The 24,690-nt window shown below is 42.5% G+C and overlaps 1 protein-coding gene across 1 annotated transcript in view; it reads left to right on the top strand.

Annotated features, from left to right (window-relative positions):
* The window catches only part of SOBP (sine oculis binding protein homolog), a gene marked incomplete at both ends in the record, with an annotated part of 136,299 nt that overhangs the window by 83,426 nt on the left and 28,183 nt on the right, over positions 1–24,690 (top strand). Inside the window, one exon of the mRNA XM_079716375.1 lies at positions 3,510–3,605. Within this exon, the coding sequence (XP_079572501.1) occupies positions 3,510–3,605 (96 nt within the window). The remainder of the gene's footprint in view (positions 1–3,509; positions 3,606–24,690) is intronic.

The following is a 24,690-nucleotide window of genomic DNA, read 5'->3' on the forward strand; positions in this document are numbered from 1 at the left end:
TATCCTGCCCTTAGAAAGCTTGCAGTCTGGTGGGGAAGACAAAAATTACAGCAGCCAGTGTAAGGGTGCACCTGTGTGAGGCCTAAGAGAGGGCAGAGTGGAGGTACTTGACTTGGTTAGTGAGGTTCAGGAAGGCCTTTTCTTTCCTTTTTTTTTTTGTGGTACGCGGCCGCTCACTGTTGTGGCCTCTCCCGTTGCGGAGCACAGGCTCTGGACGCGCAGGCTCAGCGGCCATGGCTCACGGGCCCAGCTGCTCTGCGGCATGTGGGATCTTCCCGGACCGGGACACGAACCCGCGTCCCCTGCATCGGCAGGCAGACTCCCAACCACTGCGCCACCTGGGAAGCCCAGGAAGGCCTTTTTGAGGAAGAGGTATAGTAGTTCTTCCAAGATTATTTGTCACACCAGAAACTAAAAATAAATAAAGAGAATTTTTTGCTTACAAGCAGCTAGTCATGAAATCTCTAAGTCTTTGGAGTAAACCCCACTGCTGGAGACACATCCTGTATTCCTCCTAGTGTTGTACAGCTGTTCACTCCAGTGGGCCTGGGGCCTGGCTGGAGGCCATGCTGACAAGTCTGCTCAGGGCCCCCTCTCAATACCCCTCCTCCAGGCACACTCCTTACATCAGTGGTTCTCGGGCTGCCTGTGCATTACTACCACCTGAGAGCTTAAAAAAAAAAAAAAATCCATGTCGAGGCCCCACCCTGGACCAGTTAAATCAGAATCTTGGAAACATAGTGGGGAGGGGGAGTTCAGGCATCAATATGTTAAAAAAAAAAAAAACCACCCCAGATGATTCTCATATGCAGCCAGAGCAGAGAACTACTGCCTTAGATGAATGCACTTAATTTCACTTAGTCCAGTAATAATAATTTAAAATTTTACATTAAAAAACTTGAGAATGCAAAGGGAATTACTTGTGTGTGCTTGTGAGTGCTTGTGTGTGCACACACACGTGAGGGTGATGGTGCTTGGTCTTCTTGCATGTCATGTGCTTTCCGTCTCTGTGGCATGTGGTGGAAACACAGCGAATGGCTGGAGGATGGAATTTCTTGGACTCCAGAATCAGGTTGATTATCAGAGGCAGACCCGTTCCAAGCTCCACGGAGTGTGATGCAGAGGCAAATACACGGTTTAATAAAGAAGCAAATTTCTGCCTTTCTCTCTCCACTTCTAATCACTCCAAGCCTCCTCTCCTTTCTCTTCCACTGCTGTTTTATTTACTCTCATAAATTATGAGACTTTATATAAAATCTTGTAGCCCCTTTGAGGAAGCACAGTCAAACCTTAATGGGTTTTTTTGTCCTTTAAAAACATAAAAAGCATTGTGAGCACCTTACATGTAAGTGGAATGAATATATTTTTGCCACTAATGTTGAAAATATCCCCAGGCATCTGGTGTGTATGAATGTGTATACATAGTACATGCATAATAAACATCTTCCACCTTATGAATATTTATACACAAGATACATATATATTGAATATAGACATACATATGTAAATAGTAGCCCTTGTAAACTATATGCCAAGTATGTTTCCAAGCATATGCATCATAGTGCATCAGGAATATAATAAACCTACCACCAAGTTTAGCATATTTTGAGGTGGCGTCTTCTACAGAGTTGTCGTAGGGTCTAGTTACTAACCATGTATGGGGTTTTTTTTTCATCACTGAAATGTTTGTTAAGCACCAAATAAAAGTAAGGCACTGGGCATAGTACAGTAAGAAAGATGAAATAGATGTGGTCCCTGCCTTCAAGAGACCTGCACCTCACAGAGTGCCTTACAGTTCACTTAAGAATCTGACATGTTTGCTACCCATTGGCATCTTATTGCTTTTTATACAGCTGCCTTTTATGTATACACTCTGCTTTAAAATGGGCCCCATTTAAGGCTCTATTGGCTTAAACCCTGATGTAGCTGCATAGTAGAACTGATGCTGTGAGAAGAAACATCACTGGTTTCAGTGCCTTGATGGGACATGAGCATACTTACACATTTTTTCTGTCACACACAGTCCAATCCTGCATTTTCATTTTACTCTGATTTGGTAGATGGGGGATAAAAGGTAAAATTAAAAGGCACCAAATCCCAGAGATGTTTGTAAATCTCAAAAATACTTTTTGTAACCCCTGTATTACTACCATGACAGTCCACTTCCAAATTCCATCAGTTCCCTCCCTGCAATAAGTGGCAGAAGCCTTTATTAAAGGCAAGCTGTACATTCTAAAATGTACAGAATAGTGATCCCTTTCTAAAATGACAATCCCTAGTCTAGCTGAGAGCTCTGAGTGATACTTGTCAGGGGCAGATTTCACGCCATTAAAAGAGAAACAATACATCAGCGCTGTCATCGCTATGCACAGATGTATGCTCATTGTTTTCTCCCCCTCAGTCCATACATCACAACAGGTAGTTCTCAGCTGTTCCCCTGGTGCCAGACATACATTTTATCTAAAGAGACAGCAGATAGAACTACCTGCTGCTTCCTGTGCGGTTCTCCCTGTGTTTCTCTCCCTTTTCCTACTTCACTTGGGCTTTTTAAAATCAGCTGGCAGGGAGCCAGGAGCTCATCATTTTAATGCAGTGCAAAATGGAATATGCATAATTATATGCAAGCCATATGTGAGGGAGACAGCTCAGCTGTGAATTTCAGGAGGCCAGGAAAGAGAGAGCAGTTAGGGCTGAGATAAGAGGAGTGCAGAGCAGAGTGCAAGTGTCACCCAAATGAATGGTTTAATGAGTGTGCTGCAGACACGCCTCCTTTCACCTACCTCTTTCTTCTCTCCAACTCCAAACCAGAAACCAATGGAGATTAGAAAGGGAAGACTGTATGCAAGGGGTATTGCTAATGGGTTCTGTTAATGTCTCCATTTAAACTTCAGCTTTCTTAATTAACAGTGTAGATGAAAATAACCAGTAACTTTTAATGCAGCTTCTTAATTAAATCTTTTTTTTTTTTACTGCATTTGATTGAAGAATCATTGTTCTTACTAGATCATTACTCCTTTTAGATCTTTATTTAAAAATTGAGGGGAATCAGTTTATCTCTAATAGTATTACAATGCAAAATATAACTATGCAAATTGCTTTTCTTATGGCCTTGCTATTAGAATTTTTTAAAAGTGCATTATCTAGAGATTGCTTAAGCATGCCAAAAAGTTTAAACACGTACGTATGTCATATAATCTTAAATGTGCAACAAAAGTCACTGGAAGTCTGAAGTGGTGGTAATTTTCAACAAAATTATTTGCTTTTGGTTTGTTTCGTATCATTTTAAATATTACACCACAATGAATTTGCATGTTCAAACTGAACTGCGTAAAGAAAAATAAATCCCAAATTTTGATATCTAAAAGGCGTACTGCGTATTTAAACAAATTTCTTATTAATGTTGTGATTTCTGGATTCCCGTTTGTTTAATGATCTGAGCTGTTATGCTTTTAGCTTTTTTTCTTCCATTATTTGTAAGTCCCTAAATAGGCCATTATATTTCCCTTCAGGCTAGAGATGAAGATGGACATGCTGAAAATTTTCCCCAGCAGCACTATGCTAAGGAAACTCCAAGGCTTGCCTTCAAGAATAACTGCGAACTACTTGTAAGAATAACATACTTACAACAAGTCTAGAATGTTACTTTAGCACAGTGAAAACAGTTTTTGAAAGGGTTTGTTCATTATTACATAAGTTTTGAAGTATTATAGTTTTTCTGTATAGAGTTCTAAATGCTAATTCTGATATCACTGAATATTAATTATAAGATCTCAAATTGTTTGCAAATCTTTTGTATCTGATTATAGAGCTTGGATGGCCCTGTCTTTATTAGCTTGTTCTGTATAGTACTTGATAAGCAGCCATTTGGAGAATGGCTAGTAAAGTTAAAAATATAGAAAAAGACAGTTGATGTATGTAGCTTGGAAAGAAAAAAAAAAATCCCATCCCCATCCCTCCTCCTACTTCCTAATTGTACACTATTTTAGGAGACAACATGGTAATATTTTGTTCTGCTAGGAAAGATAGCAGAGTTGACACGCAGTACTCCCTTTAGAATTCAAGTATTCCTACACTCTCTTGCCAAACTCAATCAGGCGCTTTCTCCCTCCTATGTAGAAGTCAAAGCAGCGACAGGATGCGGGGATGTTTCCAAGTCGTGAGAGAGAGGATCTCAGCTGTGACAGGGACTCTGTTCCAATGCAGGGTTAATTTGCTGTTCATTTTAGCATTTATAGCGAGACAAGATGAAAAGCGAGCAGGAATGCCTATTATATTTCTATTAAATGAATCTGTTGGGACCTAATGTTCTTGATTAGCTTTTGAAAACCAGTGCTCTCCAATGCATTTTCTGTTTACCTAAAGTAAACAGAGAATGAATTGTCATTTATTTAGAGATTCAAACACTGCTTTTGAAAATGAAGCTTTATGAGGGATCTAGCTATGTTGTCCCTAAATGTTCTTTTCTTTTCAATTGCATTAAAGCAAAACATTTGCTCCAACTAAAGGAAAACACTGAAAGAGAATGAGGATGCTCACTTGTTACATTTTGAGGTAGTCTCTTTTTCTGTTTAGTTTTTTGACCTAACAGAGCACAGCCCTGCCAGGTCTCTGCATTAGGAAATCCCACATGTAACAGTCTTTGGACTTAGCTCTGATACCAACTGTTCATTAAAAACAAAGTGTCCAAAGAGCAGGAGAAGAGAGAAAAATACAGTTCTTTCTCATTCTAGCCACAGTAGCTGGATGTTGACAGTAAGAAACTCCTTCCCACTCCACAGTTTGCGTGGTTTACAATAGCATCACTTATTCTGTGTGTCGTCCCTTGACCAACCAATCCACAGGCAAATTTGTTGCTTATAAGTGCAGTTTTTTTCCCTGAAATTTTAACTCACCTTATGTTTTATCTTAGGGCTCTTAAACCTCCAGGCTTGCTAGCATTACCTGTTTGGGGGAAACTCTTTTCTTTCATTTTCATTTTAATGTTTTACTCCGTAACTCTGATTTTCCAGCAGAAGACTATAGGGGCCATTTATACTATGTTTTGATATCAAAATGCTTTTGAGAGTAGCTTACTTCTTTTTAGAGATATTGTTAAAACTAATATGCCATATTTGATTTTTTTTTCCTATTTATTGGAAAAATGAATGTGCTTGAGTTCTGGTTGTGGTCAGTTTATACTGGAGAAAGTAAAACATATATGTGAACATCTTTTCTAGCTATCTTTAGAGAAAATATATGTTTAGTCATTGCTGTGCTTAAACACGATATTGTGTTGGCAGTAGTTTTGAGAGATTGGTACAGTCTTTGTCCTTTTAGTAGCTGTTAGAAATGCTTTATTTTGGTCAGTACACTTTCTTGTGATAAAAGGAAAAAAAAGGAATAGAGAGAAAACACAAGTAAGCTTATTTCTCCAAGGAGAAATGTAATTTTTTTCAGTTGCAAGAGAAAGGATGGTGTTTGGCTGGTTATGAAGAGAAGTTATGCTTCTATATGAAAATGATTTGTTCATTCATAAGAGAGAAATAGGAAGTCCTTGGAGTTTTCTTAGTGCAGCTTAGGGCAAATTTTAAAAGGCTTGGTGAGAGAAGATTGCAACCCCCACTCCAAAGGGCTTTTCTTACCTTAAGGGTGGGTCTGCCATCTTGCATGGTTCGCTAGAACAGGGGTGGCTTTAGAAAGTGGGGGAGCTATTTGGAAGATGGTGATGGCTCTTGGGAGAAAGCCTTGAGGGCACAGGTTACTTCCAGGCTCCCAGGTGATCAGGAACACATGGCTGGAAGGCTAACCCTCTGGGCCACAGGTGCTGACAGAAAGTGCCCTGGCCAGGTAGATGGGACATGGCCTCTGACTTTATAACTGACTATTAATCATCTCTGCTTCTTGGAAGAGGAGGAATATTAAGTAACCTAAACAAAAGCAAAGTAGAATCGATGCCTAGAATACGCAAGTGTGTGTAATCAGAAGGCACTGACAAAGAAAGCATTGGCTGATAGAAAAATCTGCTATGTGACTGTCGATTTCCTGTAGGTATTGATTTGCCCATTTAAATCTCAAACTGTGATATGTGCCTTCACACTTAATGTACAACACAGATGACTAGATATTTAGCTTGGTGGCCAAGATTCTTTGGTTGGTGACTGTGTAGCAGTTTCCTTATGCTTTTTATTAATTTTGAAAATGCAAGGCTGTCAAGATGAGTGGCATTAGATAAAACTTGAGTATTATTTGATATATCACAATTCAGTGTGGCCCCACCTACCTCTTCATAGGTAGATGTATGTACACACACACACACACTCCTCAGGGCCTTTTGCTGGCTTAAGTTTATGACCAAAGCAAATAACTTTCAGTAAAAGAAAATGTGGGAAATTCGCATCACTTTAACAATACAGCATCATGGCCTATGAGAGCCCAGAAGAGGGAACACTTAGAGCCAGCCTCAATGACCAGCCCTTGTCCCAAATTCCAGCTCTGTTGCTAGTCCCTTTACCATTATTGCCTCATTCTTTTGGGACTAGAAGTCCTTCTCATTTCCCCTATTAAAATGCTCATATTGATGGTGGGAATTGCATTAAGAGCCAGAGTGGAAGGAGGACCTAAATCACACCTCTCTTATGCTAGTACTTGCTCAGTTCTTGAAAGCCACCTGGGGTAACACCTAGTAGAAGTATAGCATAAGCTGAGTCCTTGGAGGGAGAAGACTTCTAGCTAGAAAAAAAGGAACGTTGAAAGAGTTTGGGGAAGGAATTGAAGGCAATTGAGCCTACTCCCCAAGTGTTCTTAGGGGACAGAGAGCATCACTGTATTCAGGAAGAAGGTCAAAATATGGTCAAAGATTAGGGCTTCCCTGGTGGCGCAGTGGTTGAGAGTCCGCCTGCCGATGCAGGGGACACGGGTTCGTGCCCCAGTCCGGGAAGATCCCACATGCCGCGGAGCGGCTGGGCCCGTGAGCCATGGCCGCTGAGCCTGTGCATCCGGAGCCTGTGCTCCGCAACGGGAGAGCCCACAGCAGGGAGAGGCCACAGCAGTGAGAGGCCCGCGTCCCGCAAAAAAAAAAAAAAAAAGATTAAAAAAAATATGGTCAAAGATTAGCAGCAATCAGTGTGGTATAATCTGGTTGGAAAGAAACCAGGTTTAGGAAGTCTGAAAGGGGAAATAAGAGAAAGGAGACTCAAGAGGAGAACAGCCTGTCTTCCTTGTTCCAGATTCCCGGGTCATCACCTAGACAAAGTTTGACTCCTTTTGGCTTTTCCCTACTCTGTTGAGGGCGGGAGTTTTGCAGAGGAAGGGGGAGGGGGCCCTTAGTTGGGAAGCTAAGTAAAAATCGCATCGGGGAATAATTCTTTCTTCTTTCTGAAAGAAGAATTCATTCTTTACAATGCCAATGTAGGGAGAAGATGAAAACTATTTTAGTTTTGTGGCCTTGTGAATAGAGCTGGTGGAGAGGAGAGTGGCCTGGGCAGTTCTGTGGGCTGATTTGTCCATCTTATTTCCTTGTGGAGGCAGCAAGGTGGATTATAAGAGTTGGATATCGCCCTTAGGCAGAACTGCTCTGTATTAATGCAGTGTTCAATGAACAAGATATTATTGATCATCTTCTATGTACAAGGCATTTTACTAGACAGTGCTTTTGGGGTTCACAAATAGAAAAAGACACAGTCCCTTCCCTGAAGGAGCTTACAACTCAGTAGGAAGAATAGGCATATGCAGTATTGTTAACCGTCAGGAATGTGGGCCCTCCGGTCTTCCTGAAAGTTAGAATTTTGTCTCAACTAGACTTTATACCATATCCCTCTGGTGGTAGCTAAGGATCATAGGCACAAAGGCTTAATATTTATGGTGATACATCTGGCATCATATCACATTGGACCCCCGTTTCGCCTCTTGGACCTCTTTGCATTTCAGATCTTCAACTGTAAAATGTGATAATAAAAGGGTAATAGCCTCAAAGTATATTGTAAGGATCAAAAGTGATGACATATCGAAAGTGCCTGGTACATATAACATTCAGTATATATTCACTGCTATTATCATCAGGCTTCTTTTTTTCATGATTATTATCATTACACAGTGAGCTGTGGCCCTAGAGAGCACCAACAGAGTTCTGGAGTACAAAGGAGGAAGAGATTATTTCCACAAGCCATAATCAGAGACTTAACAAAGGAGGATACCTTTGATCTAGGCCTTCCATGGGTTGGATTTTCCATAGTCAGAGCTGGGGTATAAGAGAAGGGGTCAGGGCTTCCCTGGTGGCGCAGTGGTTGGGAGTCCGCCTGCCGATGCAGGGGACATGGGTTCGTGCCCCGGTCTGGGAGGATCCCACGTGCCGCGGAGCGGCTGGGCCCGTGGGCCATGGCCGCTGGGCCTGTGCGTCCGGAGCCTGTGCTCCGCAACGGGAGAGGCCACAACAGTGAGAGGCCCACATAACGCAAAAAAAAAAAAAAAAAAAAAAAAGAGAAGGGGTCATTCCAAGCAGAGGAAAATAGCATGGGCAAAGGCAAGGAGGTGGGAAAGTACAGCCCAGGTGACTCACACCTCAGTTGACAACTAAGTTGGCTGGAGGATAGGGTACCTGAAGGATACAGGATGAGCTGGCAGGCCGGCCCATTTGCAGAGGTCTAAATAACTGACACCATCCTTTCAAGTCTAGACTTCAGTAGTTCTGCTTCATGGAAATTCCTAGTACTTCTGTGGATTAAAAAAAAAATTACTATGGAAAATTCCTAACACATACAAAAGTAGAGAGTCATATAATGAACCTCCATGTACTAACAATTATCGACTATTAATCTTGCTTCACCTACCCCTTTACCCATCCCACCCTTTTATTCTGCTGAAGTATTGTGAAGCCTATATGCTTTTTTGTTTGGTTGGTTTTGTTTTGTTTTTTTGTAAAGACTAGCACAACACTTCTCTGGCTATGAAGAATCCATTAAGACTGAGTAAACTGGGAATTAGAGCTTTGTAACTATGTATACATAAAACCAATGAATCTTGGTTATGCAATATGCTCTTCCCTCCCTGCTCAGCACAGCCTTGTAAGGCTTGGACGATCAGATGGAGGTTTTTTTGTTTGTTTGTTTGTTTATTTTTTTGCGGTATGCGGGCCTCTCACTGTTGTGGCCTCTCCCGTTGCGGAGTACATGCTCCGGACGCGCAGGCTCAGCGGCCATGGCTCACGGGCCCAGCCGCTCCGCGGCATGTGGGATCTTCCCGGACCGAGGCACAATCCCGCGTCCCCTGCATCGGCAGGCGAACTCTCAACCACTGCGCCACCAGGGAAGCCCTCAGATAGAGTTTTTAAAACCCTTAAGGTGAGGGCTTCCCTTCCCTGGTGGCGCTGTGGTTGAGAGTCCGCCTGCCGATGCAGGGGACATGGGTTCGTGCGCCGGTCCGGGAAGATCCCACATGCCGTGGAGCAGCTGGGCCCGTGAGCCATGGCCGCTGAGCCTGCGCGTCCGGAGCCTGTGCTCCGCAACGGGAGAGGCCACAACAGTGAGAGGCCCGCGTACCGCAAAAAAAAAAAAATAAAAACCCTTAAGGTGAAAGACTTGCCACAATGCTAGTGATGACTTGAGTCTTCTTTGTTCTTCTATATTTTAATTTCTCTTTCATTTTTTATTGATGTATAGTTGATTTACAATGTTTTGTTAGTTTCTGCTGTACAGCAAAGTGATTCAGTTGTACATATGTGTACATTTTTAAAATATTCTTTTCCATTATGGTTTATCACAGGATACTGAACATAGTTCCATGTGCTATACAGTAGGACCTTGCTGTTTATGCATCCTCTATAGAATAGTTTGCATAGGCCCCTAGTTTTAAATGTATTTATTTAAAAATAAGATCAGATCTCTTTGCAGCCCAGCCCATCTCACCAGTACGTGTTGGCCTCATCATGGCAGTGAGGGGGAATTCTGGATTGCTGTCAGATATTAGCTATTGCTAGGCCTTTCTGGCTAGGTCATGGAATCTTAATGAGAACCCCCAAAAGGTGATAAAAACAGCCACATTTCACTTGAGACTTGATAGGCTTTTCCAAATAGGTATAATTGACCAAAGACCTCCCTTAACACTGCTAGTCTTGCAAGAAGCCAGATACATGCCCCAGCTCAACTTGAACTGACACACTGTTTCTTTGCTGTTACAACTGAGCAGCCCAGGCACTGAGAATTAAAATTCATGGTGACACACTGGGAATCCCATCACATCAAATAAAATATCATATGATGTAGTATGCTGTGTACCGGTTTCCTGAAATAGTAATTGTAAAAGCCCCAAAGGTGTAAAATGACCCAGAAATCCCCAGGGATTGGTTGCTAGCTAGAGAGAGTTGGCCTATCCAACCATTTTTTTCTACCCACCCTCCGGATCCCTTTACTCTGGAGATATTCCTGTGTTCCCACAGTTCTCTGAACTATTTTTTTAAAGAAAAATTGACCATTTTAGAAAGAAGAAGACCAGTCTTAGACTGAACAAGGGTCAGTTCCAATAGAGGTGGCACCATTATGCTCTCCATCTAGACCATCTGGACTTTAACACAGGCAGAGGAGTGGATTCCACCTGAGTTGTCCTATTTCACCTGCACTTTCCTCTGTTTCCATCTGTGCTGTTGTTTCCCCTGGCTCTCCAGCTGGCTCTGCTGCTTCTCTCTTTCTCTTTTTAGCCCCTTGGCTCCCATTGCTGCCATGGTCTTTTGATTTAGAGCCTTTTTCTTCTCCTGTACAAAGACCCTCTCCCACAAAGACCATCTCCCCATGGAAACCCTATTTTAACTGTCCCTTTTTAGTTTCTTTCTTTGGGGGAGAAGCTGTCTGCAGGAGGGCTGGAGTTCCCCTGCTTCTGCTCTGGTGTAGGTACTCTGCTTGGGATTAGATTTGATTGGAGACCCTTGGTCCCCTGCATGCTCCCTTTTCCAAGGCATGGAGATCTTCGCCTTTCCCATTCCAGGGCCACTGTGGAAAAAGGTCAGAGGCATATGGTTTGGTATTCATACTGGCTTACATGAGCAGTCCATCACACAGTACATCACAGTGGTTCTTGGAGCCAGAGAGAGGTATCGAGGACCATGTGTTCTCCAGGGGAGGCACTGTGGTATGGTGGGTAAGAGTGGGTGTCCCAGTCCCAGCTCTGCAGACATGCCAGCTGTGCAAGCTGGGCAACTTTCTTACCTGCCCTGAGCCTCAGTGCCTTTATCAATACAATGAAGATAAATATAGTAGCTGCCTCATAGGGTTGTTTTCAGGAGTAAATGAGATCATGTTTATGAAGCACTTAGTATGCCTGACACATACTAAGAAAAAGTTCAATAAGCAGTAGTCTTATTACTAATAAAATGGATCTAGGAGGTGGCATTAGTTTAAACAAAATCTTAGGCAAATGCTGGAAGTACCTGCCTTTATTCTCTAACAAGAGTCTCTTTCCAGTGGAGTTGGATAGAAGCCCATAGGTAATACTTTAATTTAGGACAAAACTTCAGAGAAACCCTTGAACATCCACTCACTTGACTATTTATGCCGAGGGCACTAGAGATGCCTGTTGGCTGCGTAGCAAATGTTGCTGATTTGTGAGGTACTAAAATGTTGGAGTACTTTTTCAAAGAAGAATTTAAAACTTCCAGAAAATAGTATGATGTTGGGGTGAAGAGCTTGGGCTCTTGAACCAGACTATTTGGTTCAGATCCAGGAGGCTCCACCACTCCACCCACTGGCTGTGTGACCTTGGGCAAGTCACTGAATATCTCTGTGTCCATGTCCTTTGTCTGTAAAATAAGGACAACAATCCTATGTATCCTGTAGGGTTGGTGTGAGGTCTGAATGAATGAATGCCCCTATGACGCTTAGAATGGTATTCGGCAAATGGCTGGCATTCAATTGAGGTTGTTGTAATTATGATTACGGTTATTTCTTTCAAGGTTGCATACTTACTAGCACATCATAGAATACCATTGACCAAATTTTCTAGCAACAGATTATCTGAAAGTCTTGAGTATTTATGTTTGCATGCAAAAGCCACAATAATTCCTTGTGAACAGTGAGAGGGACAAAGGTGCATTATGCAGACAATTCTTATAGCTAAGCTTTTAAAAAATATATATAACTGTCCAGGAAGATTCTGCGTGACCCAAGCCCCCTTCATCTTGCTCTCCCCTTTAATACTAAAATTGTTCATCTTAGAAATATACAACTAAGAAAATAAATGCAAAGCAAAGGAAAAATATAACTTACACATGTAAATGTCCGCAGTAGCAAATGGATGTGCCTCTGATAAGCCTGTTAAGGGAAGGAGACAAGAAACCATCCTTTGTGGGGCGCCTCCAACGTGCCGTTGTGCTTGGTCTTTACAGACCCTTTTTTAGACCCTGCACGCTCTGTACCTTTGCTAGTAGATATTGTTATTATTGTTTTACAGATGGGGAAATTAAAATTCGGGGATGTTACGTTCCTTGCCCTGGGAGAGAGGAGGGGATCTAGTGAGCAGGCGCAGAGCCCAGATTTGACCCACATCTCTCTGACCTGTGCTCAGGCCAAGACACACTGCCACCTTCTCAAGGTAGGGACCAGGTCTGATACATTCTTCCATCCCAGGGCGAGAGAAGGGTTCAATCTATGTTTGTGACATGAAGGAATTAAGCAATTAATCCAGAATCGCTCTTTGTAGCTTCTTTATGGTAACAATTCTTTGGTAGAATTCGGAAGCCAGAAAGAACATCTGTGGGAACGTTAGGAAGGGGAGTTTATTCAGAAAGCCATGTCAGTGTTTGAGAATTTCCAATGAATACTAAATTGTAGGGAAAGGAACCAAAGTATATATATTTTTAAATTTGGTACTCTATAGAAAATATAATTTTCAGTGTGTTATAAGTGTTTGAGTGGGTTTTTAAAAATCTGACAGCAATAGATGATATATGACAAATGTTAAATCTTCTTTTGAAGATTTTGATTCTTTTTACAATCAGTAAGGCCGTTTCAAAAAAGGCTTGGCCTCTTTTGATTTGGTGGGGTTGTATTCCTCGGGGTGAACTGATCTATTGCCTTCAAGACTTCTGGCCAACAGGTAGCATACTGGAGTTAGGGGTCAGTGACATTTTCCCTCATTGTTTTAATTGCTAGAACTGAACAATTACCTAAAGTACCAAAGAGAATTCACCTTTGATGGCTTGACAGAAACTCTACATCATATATCAAGCAAAGCCAGAAAACCAGATAGGATATCGATTATCAATATAAAAGTGCCTAAGAAACCAGCCAGAACTGGTATTAATCGTATTTAGTCATATGCTTGGTTTATGGCTAGAAGAACAAGCTAATGAAAGTCTCTTGGGAGAAAAAGGGAAGAGGAATAAAAAATATTTGGACTTGAGAAGAATGACATATATGAGTAATAAAGGAGGCAAGAAATCGGAGATGGTTATGTGGGGGTGACGGGGGACTGGTGAGAGAAGAAGAAAGATAGACGGCCGTGATTCAATGGCAAATAAGCAAGTTCAGGCAAATAAGGTCTGTAATGTGTTTTCTCGTTGAATTTGGCTTAAGCATCTTTTGTAATAATGTTTTTTGTACACTTCCTACTCTTCTGGCTTGAGGCATCGGACTCTCCATGAGGTCTGTCTTCCCAGCTTCTCCTCCTTGGCCATGTACAACCAGAAGTTGAGATAACCCTCTTTTAAGTCCAGATGAGGCTCCCCTAGCTGAGAGCTCTGTGAGGCAAGACCTTGGTCTTTCCTCACCGTACCCCTGAGAACCATGCTTGCCCACCCCATATTTTATGACTCCAAGCTCTCACTGCCAAGGGCCCAGGTTCAATCCCTTGTTGGGGAGCTAAGATCCCGTGTGCTGTGCAGAAAGACCAAAAAAAAAAAAAGGGGGGGATTGCATGTTACAGTTGATGACTTGTCAGTTTTTTCATTGGCAATGTTTTTTCCTAGTGGTATAAAATAATAGCATCTTAACGATCAGTGGTGATATAGATTCAATGACCTGTGGACGTAGGTGCTCAAAAATTATTGTTGGTTGAACGCATGCAATAACATATCCCCCTGGTTCTCGTTCACGTAAAAACTAAATGCTTACGGTTGGGTCTGGATTGTGCATTGGCCACGGACAAGGTGCAGTGGAGGGTTGGTCTGTGGTTGTCTTGGCTGAGAATTTTACTGCTGTATCCTTTCCCTTCAGTGGAGCTGTTAGATGGCTTTGTTCATAATTTCAAGTGAAATGTTGAACCAGTTAAGACATACTCCCGATAAGCCAGGTTTAAAATAATAAGCAGTACTTTTGTCTTAATTATCCAGAAAAGTGCTTAATGTTCTACTTTGGATTGCATATCCATCAATATTTCTCTTGAAAATCCATGAAGATACATTGGTGGAGAAACAATGGTTTCTCTCTCTCTCTCTCTCTTTCTCAATAGAACGAGCTGTAGATTCCATTAGGATAAAATATGGGTTTTTTAAATAAATCAGGATAAAGTATGGGTTTTTAAAATAAATCAGGATCTTTTTACCCATCATCATCATCACCAACACCATCATCTCTTAGAGAGGTTCCCAATCTACAAAAGTACACATAGATAAGTACATTTCCTACACTTCAAATTTGATAATCCACCTTCAGGATATCAACTAAGTTACACCCTATATTTAACTTTGTGAAATACTCTGCTGTTTTATAGTGTTCAGATCTCAATATAGTTTGGTTTCCTTTGAATGGAAAATTTGAATCTGATTCTGATATTGCAGCAGGATCTGTTATACTCTTCTTTGTGTGAACACAGAAGGGGAAAACCGCATAAACATTTTTAAATGTCAAAGCCTGAGATGGGAAGGGAGGCGATATTTAATATTGAGCATATGCTAGAATAAGGCCTTCAAATGAAAAGTATCCTGATTATTAAGATATATGAAATACTTTGGGGTCTCCATTATATAGCCATTTCAAGCAGTGGTGTTTTTTTTGTGTGTGTGTGTGTGTGTGTGTTTTTTTTTTTTATGCGGTACGCGGGCCTCTCACTGTTGTGGCCTCTCCCGTTGCAGAGCACAGGCTCTGGAAGCGCAGGCTCAGCGGCCATGGCTCACGGGCCCAGCCACTCCGCGGCATGTGGGATCTTCCCGGACCGGGGCACGAACCTGCGTCCCCTGCATCAGCAGGCGGACTCTCAACCACTGCGCCACCAGGGAAGCCCAAGCAGTGGTGTTTTTAACTTCTAAATTGTCTGATAAATGTGTTAGGACAAAAATGGTGTAAACACTAGTTTTGGCTTAGCGAAATATTTATATATTTGCCAGAGAGCTTGAATTTTGACAATTTGTGACATCATTGTGTATATAAAATACAGTATATGAAGGCAAATTATATATCCCATGCAGAAATGTGGATACATCCATAAAGGAAAATGAAAATAAACTAGAGCATTACAGAAGTGCTTATGAGCCTATGGCATTTAACACATCTCAATCATTTATGCAGTATTTGATATAAACATCAAAAACATAATTTGATGTTTATATATGAACACATAAAAATAAATAACATGGAAAAATAAAGTTGTAGTGAAATTTTCATTTTCATTTTTCCTTAGCACTTTTATTTTTAAACAATGTTATGACTGTCATCAAATCAGCCAAGTTGAGAATTGAGCTGCATCAGTAGAGACAGCCGGTCTTGATAATTCAAACCCAAAAGACCTTTTCTCAAGGGATATATTCTCTGGTGTGTTTGGTCTGGATAGTTTCTTACATCTCTAATTTATTCTTCTGTGTACCTTGCATGAAGACGATATCTATAATTCAATGAAATATCTGTAAAGATTTAAAACCTTTTCTAAAAACCTGAGTATTTAGTGTCATGGAGACAACTCCGAAGGTGGAATTAATATGAGAGTAGGTGGTGATGGGGTATGTATGTGACCCAGATTTTGAAGATATTTGTCTTTCAGTCGAGGTGCATTTATTGAGTACCTACCATCTCCCCAGTGCTGTGCTTAAAAGACGTGTGTTGCAGTGCAAACACAGCATAAAATGTGGATCCTTCTCATAAGGAGCTTACATGAAAACTGCTGATATGAACAATGAACTTCCAGTGTATATTAAAGTGCTAGATGTGGTGGTATGCTGATTAGAGAATAGAAATATGTACTAAAGTATTATGTGTACAAAAAGGAAGTAAAGGGTCATTTAATGGGGAAGAGATGGTGGGCTGGAGTCATCAGGAATAGATCCTCAGAGGAGGTGGGGCCTGGGCTGGTCCTTGTAGGAAGGGGAATGGAAGTATACCTCAGAGAAAGAGAAGACTATTGGTGGAATGATGGGAGGGAGGTAAGCAGGGAGCACGTGGGGGTCATCGAGACACTGCCTGGCATCATTTTGTGAGTAGTGAGAATAGAGTTACCTCGGTACGTTGTGGTCAAATAATAAAAACAGTGAAAGCCAGACAGCTAATTTTACATTTGGTGTTTTAGGCTATGGGATCTGTATTAGGTAACTGCGCCAGGAAGTGCTATTACGAAAGCAGTGCTTTCACGGCTTGAGCAGCGAGACTTCTAGAAGGTGGTTAGAACAGTCCAGGCACACTGTGATGAGGACAAGTGCTTCTCACAGCTGGAAAGGCAAGAAAGAGACTGCAAATGACTGTCCAAAAATATTGGCCATCAAGTTCTTATGACCATGTTAATATAAATAACTGGCAAAGATTTCATCTCAAGCCAATTTTCTTATAAATTTAGATTTTGGATAAGAGTCGTAATTGAGTAAGTAGGTAGTTGTGTACAGTGGGAAAAACTGAGATCAAAGTAGAAGCAAGAAACTGAACTGTGATCCAGAATGATTCAGGGATCATTGTGATTTAAACACAAGCTAGGGGGAAAAGGGTCTTAAATTTGGATTAAAGAGGGATAGAATCTCCCTTAACAAGAATGCAATAACCCCTTTGCCCAGAGAACAGCACAGAGGCAGTGCAGCATATGTGCCCTGGAGTCACACTAACCTGGCTGTGTGGTGACTAGCTTTGTGGCCTTGGGAAGGTCGGTTTCTGCATGTGTAAAACAGGAACGACAGCTGTATACACCATTTAGAGTTGCCATAAAAACTAAATGAGATAATACATATAAAGTGCTTGGTGTATAATAAGCACTCAATAAAAGGTAACTAATAAAGGGAATAAACCCCCTTTTTTTGTATTCAACTTTTAAGAGAAAGAAAGAAATGCCAGTAAATAAAACTCACATGAATATTTAGATTCCTTGTTTTTTAAAAATGAAGACAAAAATCTCATAACACATAGCTTTTGATTGTGTGGATTTAGCTTACTCTTTACGCCTTGCACGTGTATAGGACTCTAGAAGGAGAACTGGTATTTATCCAGTAATGACCCTAAAGATTTTCAAGATCTTCAACAAAGAAAAAACATCTTATTGAATTTACTGTCTTTACTAAGATAGAGTATTAGACTAATATAAAATGGTTTTGGGGGAAAAAAGTCTGACACAAAAAGGGTTTGCTAGTTAAACCTCCAAAGCAAATTTCTTATAATCCCACATTCCCTGATTTTCCTAATTACCTGACTATTTAAAATTTTACTTTTCTTTTGGAAGTAAACACCATCACCTACTTCTTTGGCCATCTTCTTTGTTCACATGCTGATAAGTTTCAGGATGTAGCAGTTAGGCACTTAATTATTGATTTGATAAATCAGTTTTCTTTTGGCCTGATTTTGCTGTCTAAAATGCATGTGGAACTTGTTACAGTCATAAAAATGAAAAAAAAAAAAGAAAAGAAGAGAAGCAAAAATCCAAAATAATGTGAGCAAAATGTCATTAAGTGAACATGATAAAGCTGGAAAGCATCTCTCTTGGTTAGAACTCCTCTTTGAAATTGTTGGGCTGCCTCTATCCTACACAGATTATCAAGGTCATGTTCAAGATTAAAATGAGCTGTGGGACAATAAATTGCCCTTTATAGCAGAAAAACATGCAAACAGAAAATGAGACCTAATGTCTTTCCACATGCCCTGATTTTTTTTCTTTCTGAGCCTAATACACCTATTTAGTCTAATTTAGTTTTAGCTTTAGTTATGGTTTCTAAAATTACAATGTGTGCGAGGACTGGAATTTTTTTCTTCCAACAGCAATTAGAGTGTATGTAATATGCTTTCCTCTCCTCCTTTGGGGAATGGTAAGAATCACATATCTCCCTCCTGTCTCTGTGTCTAGTCAGCCTGCTGTGGGGACGCCTCTCACGGGGCCCAGGGTGGGAACAGTGCCTCTCCAGAACCAGCAGCCCCATAGCCTTGCATCTAGACTGGCTCTCATGTCATCAAAGTGTTAGCCCCAGCAAACAATGAAAGTACAGTAATGTCTTTTTAGATTGTGAAACTAACCATACAGAGTTATTTGTAGATTTGAAACTTTGTAGACTTAAAAAATGTAGTTGAAGCCACTGTTTTTTTTTTTTTTAAATGACCACAATACATGGGTTTACATTTTAAGTTTTCTGTCCCAAGAAAGGAATGACAGGACTGTTAAGGATGCTGATGGTTAGAGCAAGAAACCTGGGAATAGACAAAGGTTCTGCAGTCAGTTCTCCTTCACTCTCAGCTGCCATCATCGCCGTCTCTTTGGCTTATCCTGGCCATGCCATTAACATCTCGTAACTGTTTCCATAAATTAGAGAACTTTATGCAGGTGCCACACACAATCATGCTTTCCTCAAAGCCCACGTCATCAGTTTCTTCCATCATTCAGTCAGCGAGCTTTTACTGAGTGCTTACGATGTGCAGGGCACAAGATCATCTTGGATGGGTACGAAAGGGACTACATCTTCACAGAATTGCCCCCTGGTTTTCTTTGTACATTTACTTTACATTATAGTTAGATGATCGATGATAGATAGATAGATATAGACATACATAAGTATTTGTAAAATCATTTTACTAAAGGCTTTGAATAAGCGCTCAAGAAATACCTACTGCATGAATGAATGAACAAACCGTACTGGTGTGGCTCCCTGTTGGCACTTTTCCACAGCCAGCTCAGACTCCAAGGTCTCTCCTGCGTCTAGGGAGTTGTCAGGAATGTCTGGAATGCGGCAGCACTGGCTGAATGGAGTTCCTCTCTGATAGATTTCTGAGTTGTCTGGTTTCTTGGGCAGAATGAATAGTGGCTGAAGGCGTAGGAGCCACTTCTGGGCTCTGAGAATGATGTGGGGTTCCCTCTCTGAACTGTGGCATACCTCATAGTCTCCCCGCCACCTCAGTCACCCAGGTTTATTTCCCACATGAGAGTGGAGCCTGGAAAGAATTTTCTCCAAATTGCATTCAATGCCGCATATCCATGTTTGTGTTTGAATTTAGCTACTAGAGAAAGTATCAGATGTAGTATTCAAGGCATTAGATTGAAAAATATGTATTTTTCATTCTTTTCGAAGTATTTAGATTAAGATTTTAAATGAAAGAAGTGCTTTGGAAACACGACTACATTCCTAGGTTTAAGTGCGACACTCGGGTCTATCTGGTCTAGGATGGCAAGCAAAGCTTCCAGAAATCCCCCTAGCCCTCTTCCAGCTCCTTCTCTCTCTCAGGTGATTTTCATACAAAATGTCAGTGGCTCCAAGATGTAGTTTTCTCAGAGCCCTCATTCTGTTGAATTGGCCCCATAGAATGATCATACTTCTTTTTGAAATAAAACTATGCAAAGTCTTGAATTCTATTACAGAATTTAATACCAATAATTACTTAAAATTTAATGAATTTCACTACTGACTTAATTGCTTTTGAGTAGTTCCACTTAACTTATTAAAGACAAGCAAGGACATATTCATTTAATGAGCAGCAGAAGTCTCGCCCTCACATCTGCCTACGTTCTCTTTTCAATTAATCAATTATAGTCCGATGGTGTGTAATTACACATTAAGAAAGTTATTGGATATCGCAGCATGTCCGTCCCTGGGGGGGGCTCATGAATACACTAATATAACACACCTGTAATGACCTGTGCTTAGATCTACAACTTACACTCATTTCTCTCCCTCTCTTCCTCTCTCTTTGCTAAATTAAGATGAGAGCAATTACCATTAACTTTTTGAGTCACATCTAGTCAATGTGATATGGAGAGAGAAAGTGAAAAAGACTGAAAGAAAAGTAAAAATGGAGGGAAAAGACTTTATCTCCAAGTATGAGTAATCTGCCTTTTGAAATTAAGCTTCCTGAGACCTGGTCCTGAGAGCCATTGCAGCAGTGGTCGGTGGTCGTCCATCAGAACTGTGTCTACTGAATCGTACCGAATTCTTGAGAAAATCAGGCCAGCATTATTTGAACTCAAATAGTGTCTTGCTTCCCAGCTTCCTTCAATCTCCTGATGAGAGAAATAGGAAAACCTTTTGAAATCACATTCAGGCAAATTTGCTTGGCTTGTTTCAAATCAAACCAAAGTCTGGAACTGATCCCCAAGCAGGAGCGCTAAGCCTCCGCATAGCAACTAAGCCGCGTTAAAAAAATAATAATAATAACAAAGAAAGAAAGAAAAAAGAACCCACTAAAAATGCAGCACAAACAAAGAGCAAATTTTACTACGTTCATGGCCTAAAGGCTCTGGTTATGTGAAGGGGTCTATTCCAGTATGTCCTTCTGATTTATGCTAAATCAGTAAAACCCAACAAGAACCTCTTAATCCAAATTATATAGTCAGAGACATTCTAAATGCCTAAACCAACCAAGTGATTTTAAGCAAATGCCCTGTTAAAATAAGCTTTTGATGTCTGCACTACTCCAACTCAAGAAGCAATCTGTTGACATTTTCGGCAAATGCTATCTTCGTCTGAGACAGAGGCAGCCGTGGCTTCTTCAGAGTATTTTTCAGAGTAAAGCGATTCTTCTCTCCTTCCCTCCCTCCTCCCCAACAAAAAACCCTGCTTCTATTATCCCCTCATTGAGGTACTGACACCGGTCAAGTCTATTGTGATGAATGGCTGTCCATCAGGATAGAAAGAAGGATACATTGGTACTCAGCTAGCAGATGCTCATGAACATGCAAATGAATGTGGTGAGCCTCCTTGGTAGGGAAGGATTTGCTTTGTTGATGTTTTTAACTCTACAACCAATTTTGGGCATTTTGTGTGCTGTTTTCCCTGCTTACAGCCACTGGCCGCACATACCCCACTGTCACTTGGGCAAAGCCTGCCTCTCCGTGTGCCTCCTGGGGATGCCCAAGACCCCGCTGGCCCAGAACAGAGGATGTGTGTCAGCGGCACAGAGGCACCCCATGTACTTTCAGGGTGTGTCCTTTCCTGGCACTCCTGGCCTGTCGGGACAAATGTCTCTACTGAAGGGGCTGTCTTCCTGTGTGGGCTCCATTTGTGGCATCTCATGGGCCTCCATGGGGTTGGATTGTAAATAGTGGCCACCACATAAAACATGCCATCTGTACCCCTGTGGGTAGTAGGATGGAACACAAAAAAGATTTATTCCAGGAATATGAACTGATGTTTACAGACATGCCAGGGCTGGCTTTGAAAACACAGTGGAAAACTGTCTCAAAAGCAGTTTAAGTACCATGTAATAGGAGTCTCAAAAAAGTGCTATAGGAACATGAAGGAAACCTCTATGCCCAGGGAGATGCACCGAGCTGGTGTGTCCGCACCAAGCTGGTGTTTCCACACCAGTCCCCTTCTCCCTGGAGATGGGAGGTCCCGTGAGGGAAGGCAGGGCCAGAAGGCGGAGGGTGCCTGTGGCTCTCATGCTTTGGGGGCCTAGAGTCCCCCCAACCCCTGTAATAATTCCTTAAAAACTGGAGGGTAAGGAGATAAGTTCAGATTGAACAAATTGGATTGCTCTTGGGAAAGTTTCCTTATTTGCTGGACTGGGATTCAGGGCTGTGTTGGGGGGGTGTCCTTTGTTGAGGGCATCATACCCACAGGCAGACACAGGCACCTTGGCTATCGGGGTGATGACTGCACATCCCGGGATTTGCACAGCCTTCCCAATTTCACATTTATCATCTGTTTTCACAAACCAGTGGTCCTCAGATGAGTTCAGGTGCCCAGCATTTGGAAGTAGTGTCACTCTTGGGAACACTATGGATTATTGACCTATTTAATCCCCACCGCGTGAACTAGGAGTAATTTTTGCCATCTGTAATACACATATGAGATTCAAAGTCATAAACAGTTCAATAGATATATTATCAAGCTAACTACGCAGGAGTGACAGTTTCTTGTTTCCCATTCATATTCCTTTGCTGCTTGCCCATTGGTTTTGTCATCTTTGAATGCTTTGCTAGCAGATACTGCAGCCTCCGTCTGTGAGATAAGTCCTTTGCTACTGAATCTGGGTAATTACTGTTTATGCATGCTGTAGTTACTGCCTTGCGATATGAGTTTATTTCCCTGCTCAGCCTGTTCTGGAGACCTGGCCACTCTGTTTATGAAGAGACTGAGATCTCACCTGAAGGGAGTGGCGTCTCATATTTCCAAACTCAATCCCGCATCTCTACCCTGACCCCGGTTGCCACCTATTTCCCCTTCCCACCTCCTTCCCTTCGGAAACTAAGGAGGGTGAGGGCAGTGGGTAGGCAGGCTTTCTCGGCCCTCACTACAGTGTGAATGTCGGTGAGGGCGCCCCCTAGTGATACGTGGTATAATAACGCCCTCCAAGTTGGCCCTGAAGTTGGATCCTGTGTCTCGACCCAGGCCTGCAAATTGTGCCAGCACTTTAGGACCTGTGAGTTTGATATATTAGATTCTCTGTGCCAGACTGTGGTGTGTGTGTGTGTCCCTGTGGGCGTGCATGTGCATGCAGCAACTTTTTACTGAGGGCTTTTATATCACAGGACCATGAGAAGCTCAAATATGACATTCCAGCTCACAAAAAGTTTTCAGCCCCCAGGAACTTCTTCCTGGCTGCATTTCCCCACAGGTTACGGTCACCTGTCAGTCTGTTCAGAGACATCTTCCCCTCCTCCCATTTCCTTGCCTCACTTTTCTGTCTGTTCATACCCCGTGCTTACATTTCCCTCAACTTTTTATGCTGAACAGACCAGCCATTGCCCAGCAGCATTTGTGCTTCCTGTATTCTCTGAGTATATTTCCCTTTTGTTCTCACATATTGTATACTATAATATCTTTTTTGAAGTCCCACAGGGAATAAAGCAAGTCAAAGGAGGGCTGAAGCTTGTGCCCGCGCTTTAAAGACCAGACAGCTGCCACTTACAGACCCATGGCCGGGGCGGGGGGCCAGCAGGCCTGACGTGGGGCAGCCCCAGAGGTGGTGAAGCTCAGGGGTCTCTGCCTCTTGCTCAGTTAGCTGCTCTTCTCCTACTAGAGGTTCTCCTGCCATAGCTAAATCTTGAAGTCTTCTAGTTAAAGCTGAGGAAAATATATAGGAGAAAAACATAAATTTGCAAAATCAGTGCATTAACATTTCTCCTCAGTGGTCTGGGAGGAGACAAAGTGATTTGATTGAAGTAGCAGCTCCAGCTGGTCCAGCTTAGAGGCAAACAGTGTGTCCTCGGGAGCTGAGTTTCAGAACCACCACCCCCAGAGTCTCTGAGAATGTCCCAGGAAGTGAGAAGCTTCAGCATCCTGGTGTGGCTTCCACACTGCCTCTGGCTCCCACACTGCCTCTGGCTCCCGAAAGCAAACCCCAATCTTCCCTTAGACCATAGGCCCTGTCTTGGGGTTCAGAAGATATGGTTCTGTTGACTGTGGTCTGACCCTCCCACCCCAGGTTGTCTGTAGCCCCTCACTATCAAACTGTGGTCCACCCACTGGCAGCCTGGACTCCACCTGGGCCCCTGGCAGGATTGCAGACTCTCAGGCCCTACCCAGCCATCCTGAATCAGAACCTGCATTTTAACAAGACCCTGGGGGAGTCATGTGTACCCTAAAGTTTGAGAAGCTCTGGGCTAGGGTATTTTTATCCTGTAAATTTGGGTCTGCGTCAGCGGGCTCCTTATCATCATAGGACACCTGCCCACAACGCATTCAAAAATTCCTATCCCGTACTCCTTCCCCCGCTGGAGTCTCTTTCACAGCCACTGAAAATCTTATCCCATACAACAGATAGAATTCGTACCCTCAGCTGAGAGAGTATCTTGCTGGGAGTCTCTAGAAGGAGCAGGTTGGGGGCTGGTAAAGGTAGATGGGATGGGGGACACAGCCTCGAGAGACCACAGCTCCACGGGAAGTTCAGCCCACTGCTTTAGCGCCTCTGCGTATTTGCAGTCTGAGTTTTAGGGCTCCAATTTGGGAAGAAAATGTGAGGCAGTTGATGGGAAACTGAATTCCAAACAGCTTCTGGTGCCTGGCATTTGGGCTTCATTGTTTAATCCCCGAAGGGAAAAGACAGGGTTCCCGCGTGGCATCTCACCCTAGGAGAGGTGGCTCAGCCTGGTGGGATGGGAGGTGGGGTCCACAGGCTGGGCAGGGTGGAGGATAGAGGGGCAAGGTCTGAACCAAGATTCATCCCCTTGTTTTCTGCCTGGAAGACCAGGAGAGGCTGGACTTGGCTGGCTTCCCTCTGCTCAGGCAGGTGAACATGTGCTGTGGGAAGGGTAGCCTGGGCAATCCCGGTCCCTGCCACGTGACTTCTAAGTAGCTGTCCACAGTGGTGCCCAACTTGGGGCTTAGCACCGCCCCCATTCCTCCCTTCCCTCCCCACCCTGTGCATTGAACAGGTGAGGGAGCTTAGCACATGGCAGGCTGGG

Source organism: Hyperoodon ampullatus (genome assembly GCF_949752795.1).
Source record: "Hyperoodon ampullatus genome assembly, chromosome: 12".
NCBI classification, from domain to species: domain Eukaryota; kingdom Metazoa; phylum Chordata; class Mammalia; order Artiodactyla; family Ziphiidae; genus Hyperoodon; species Hyperoodon ampullatus.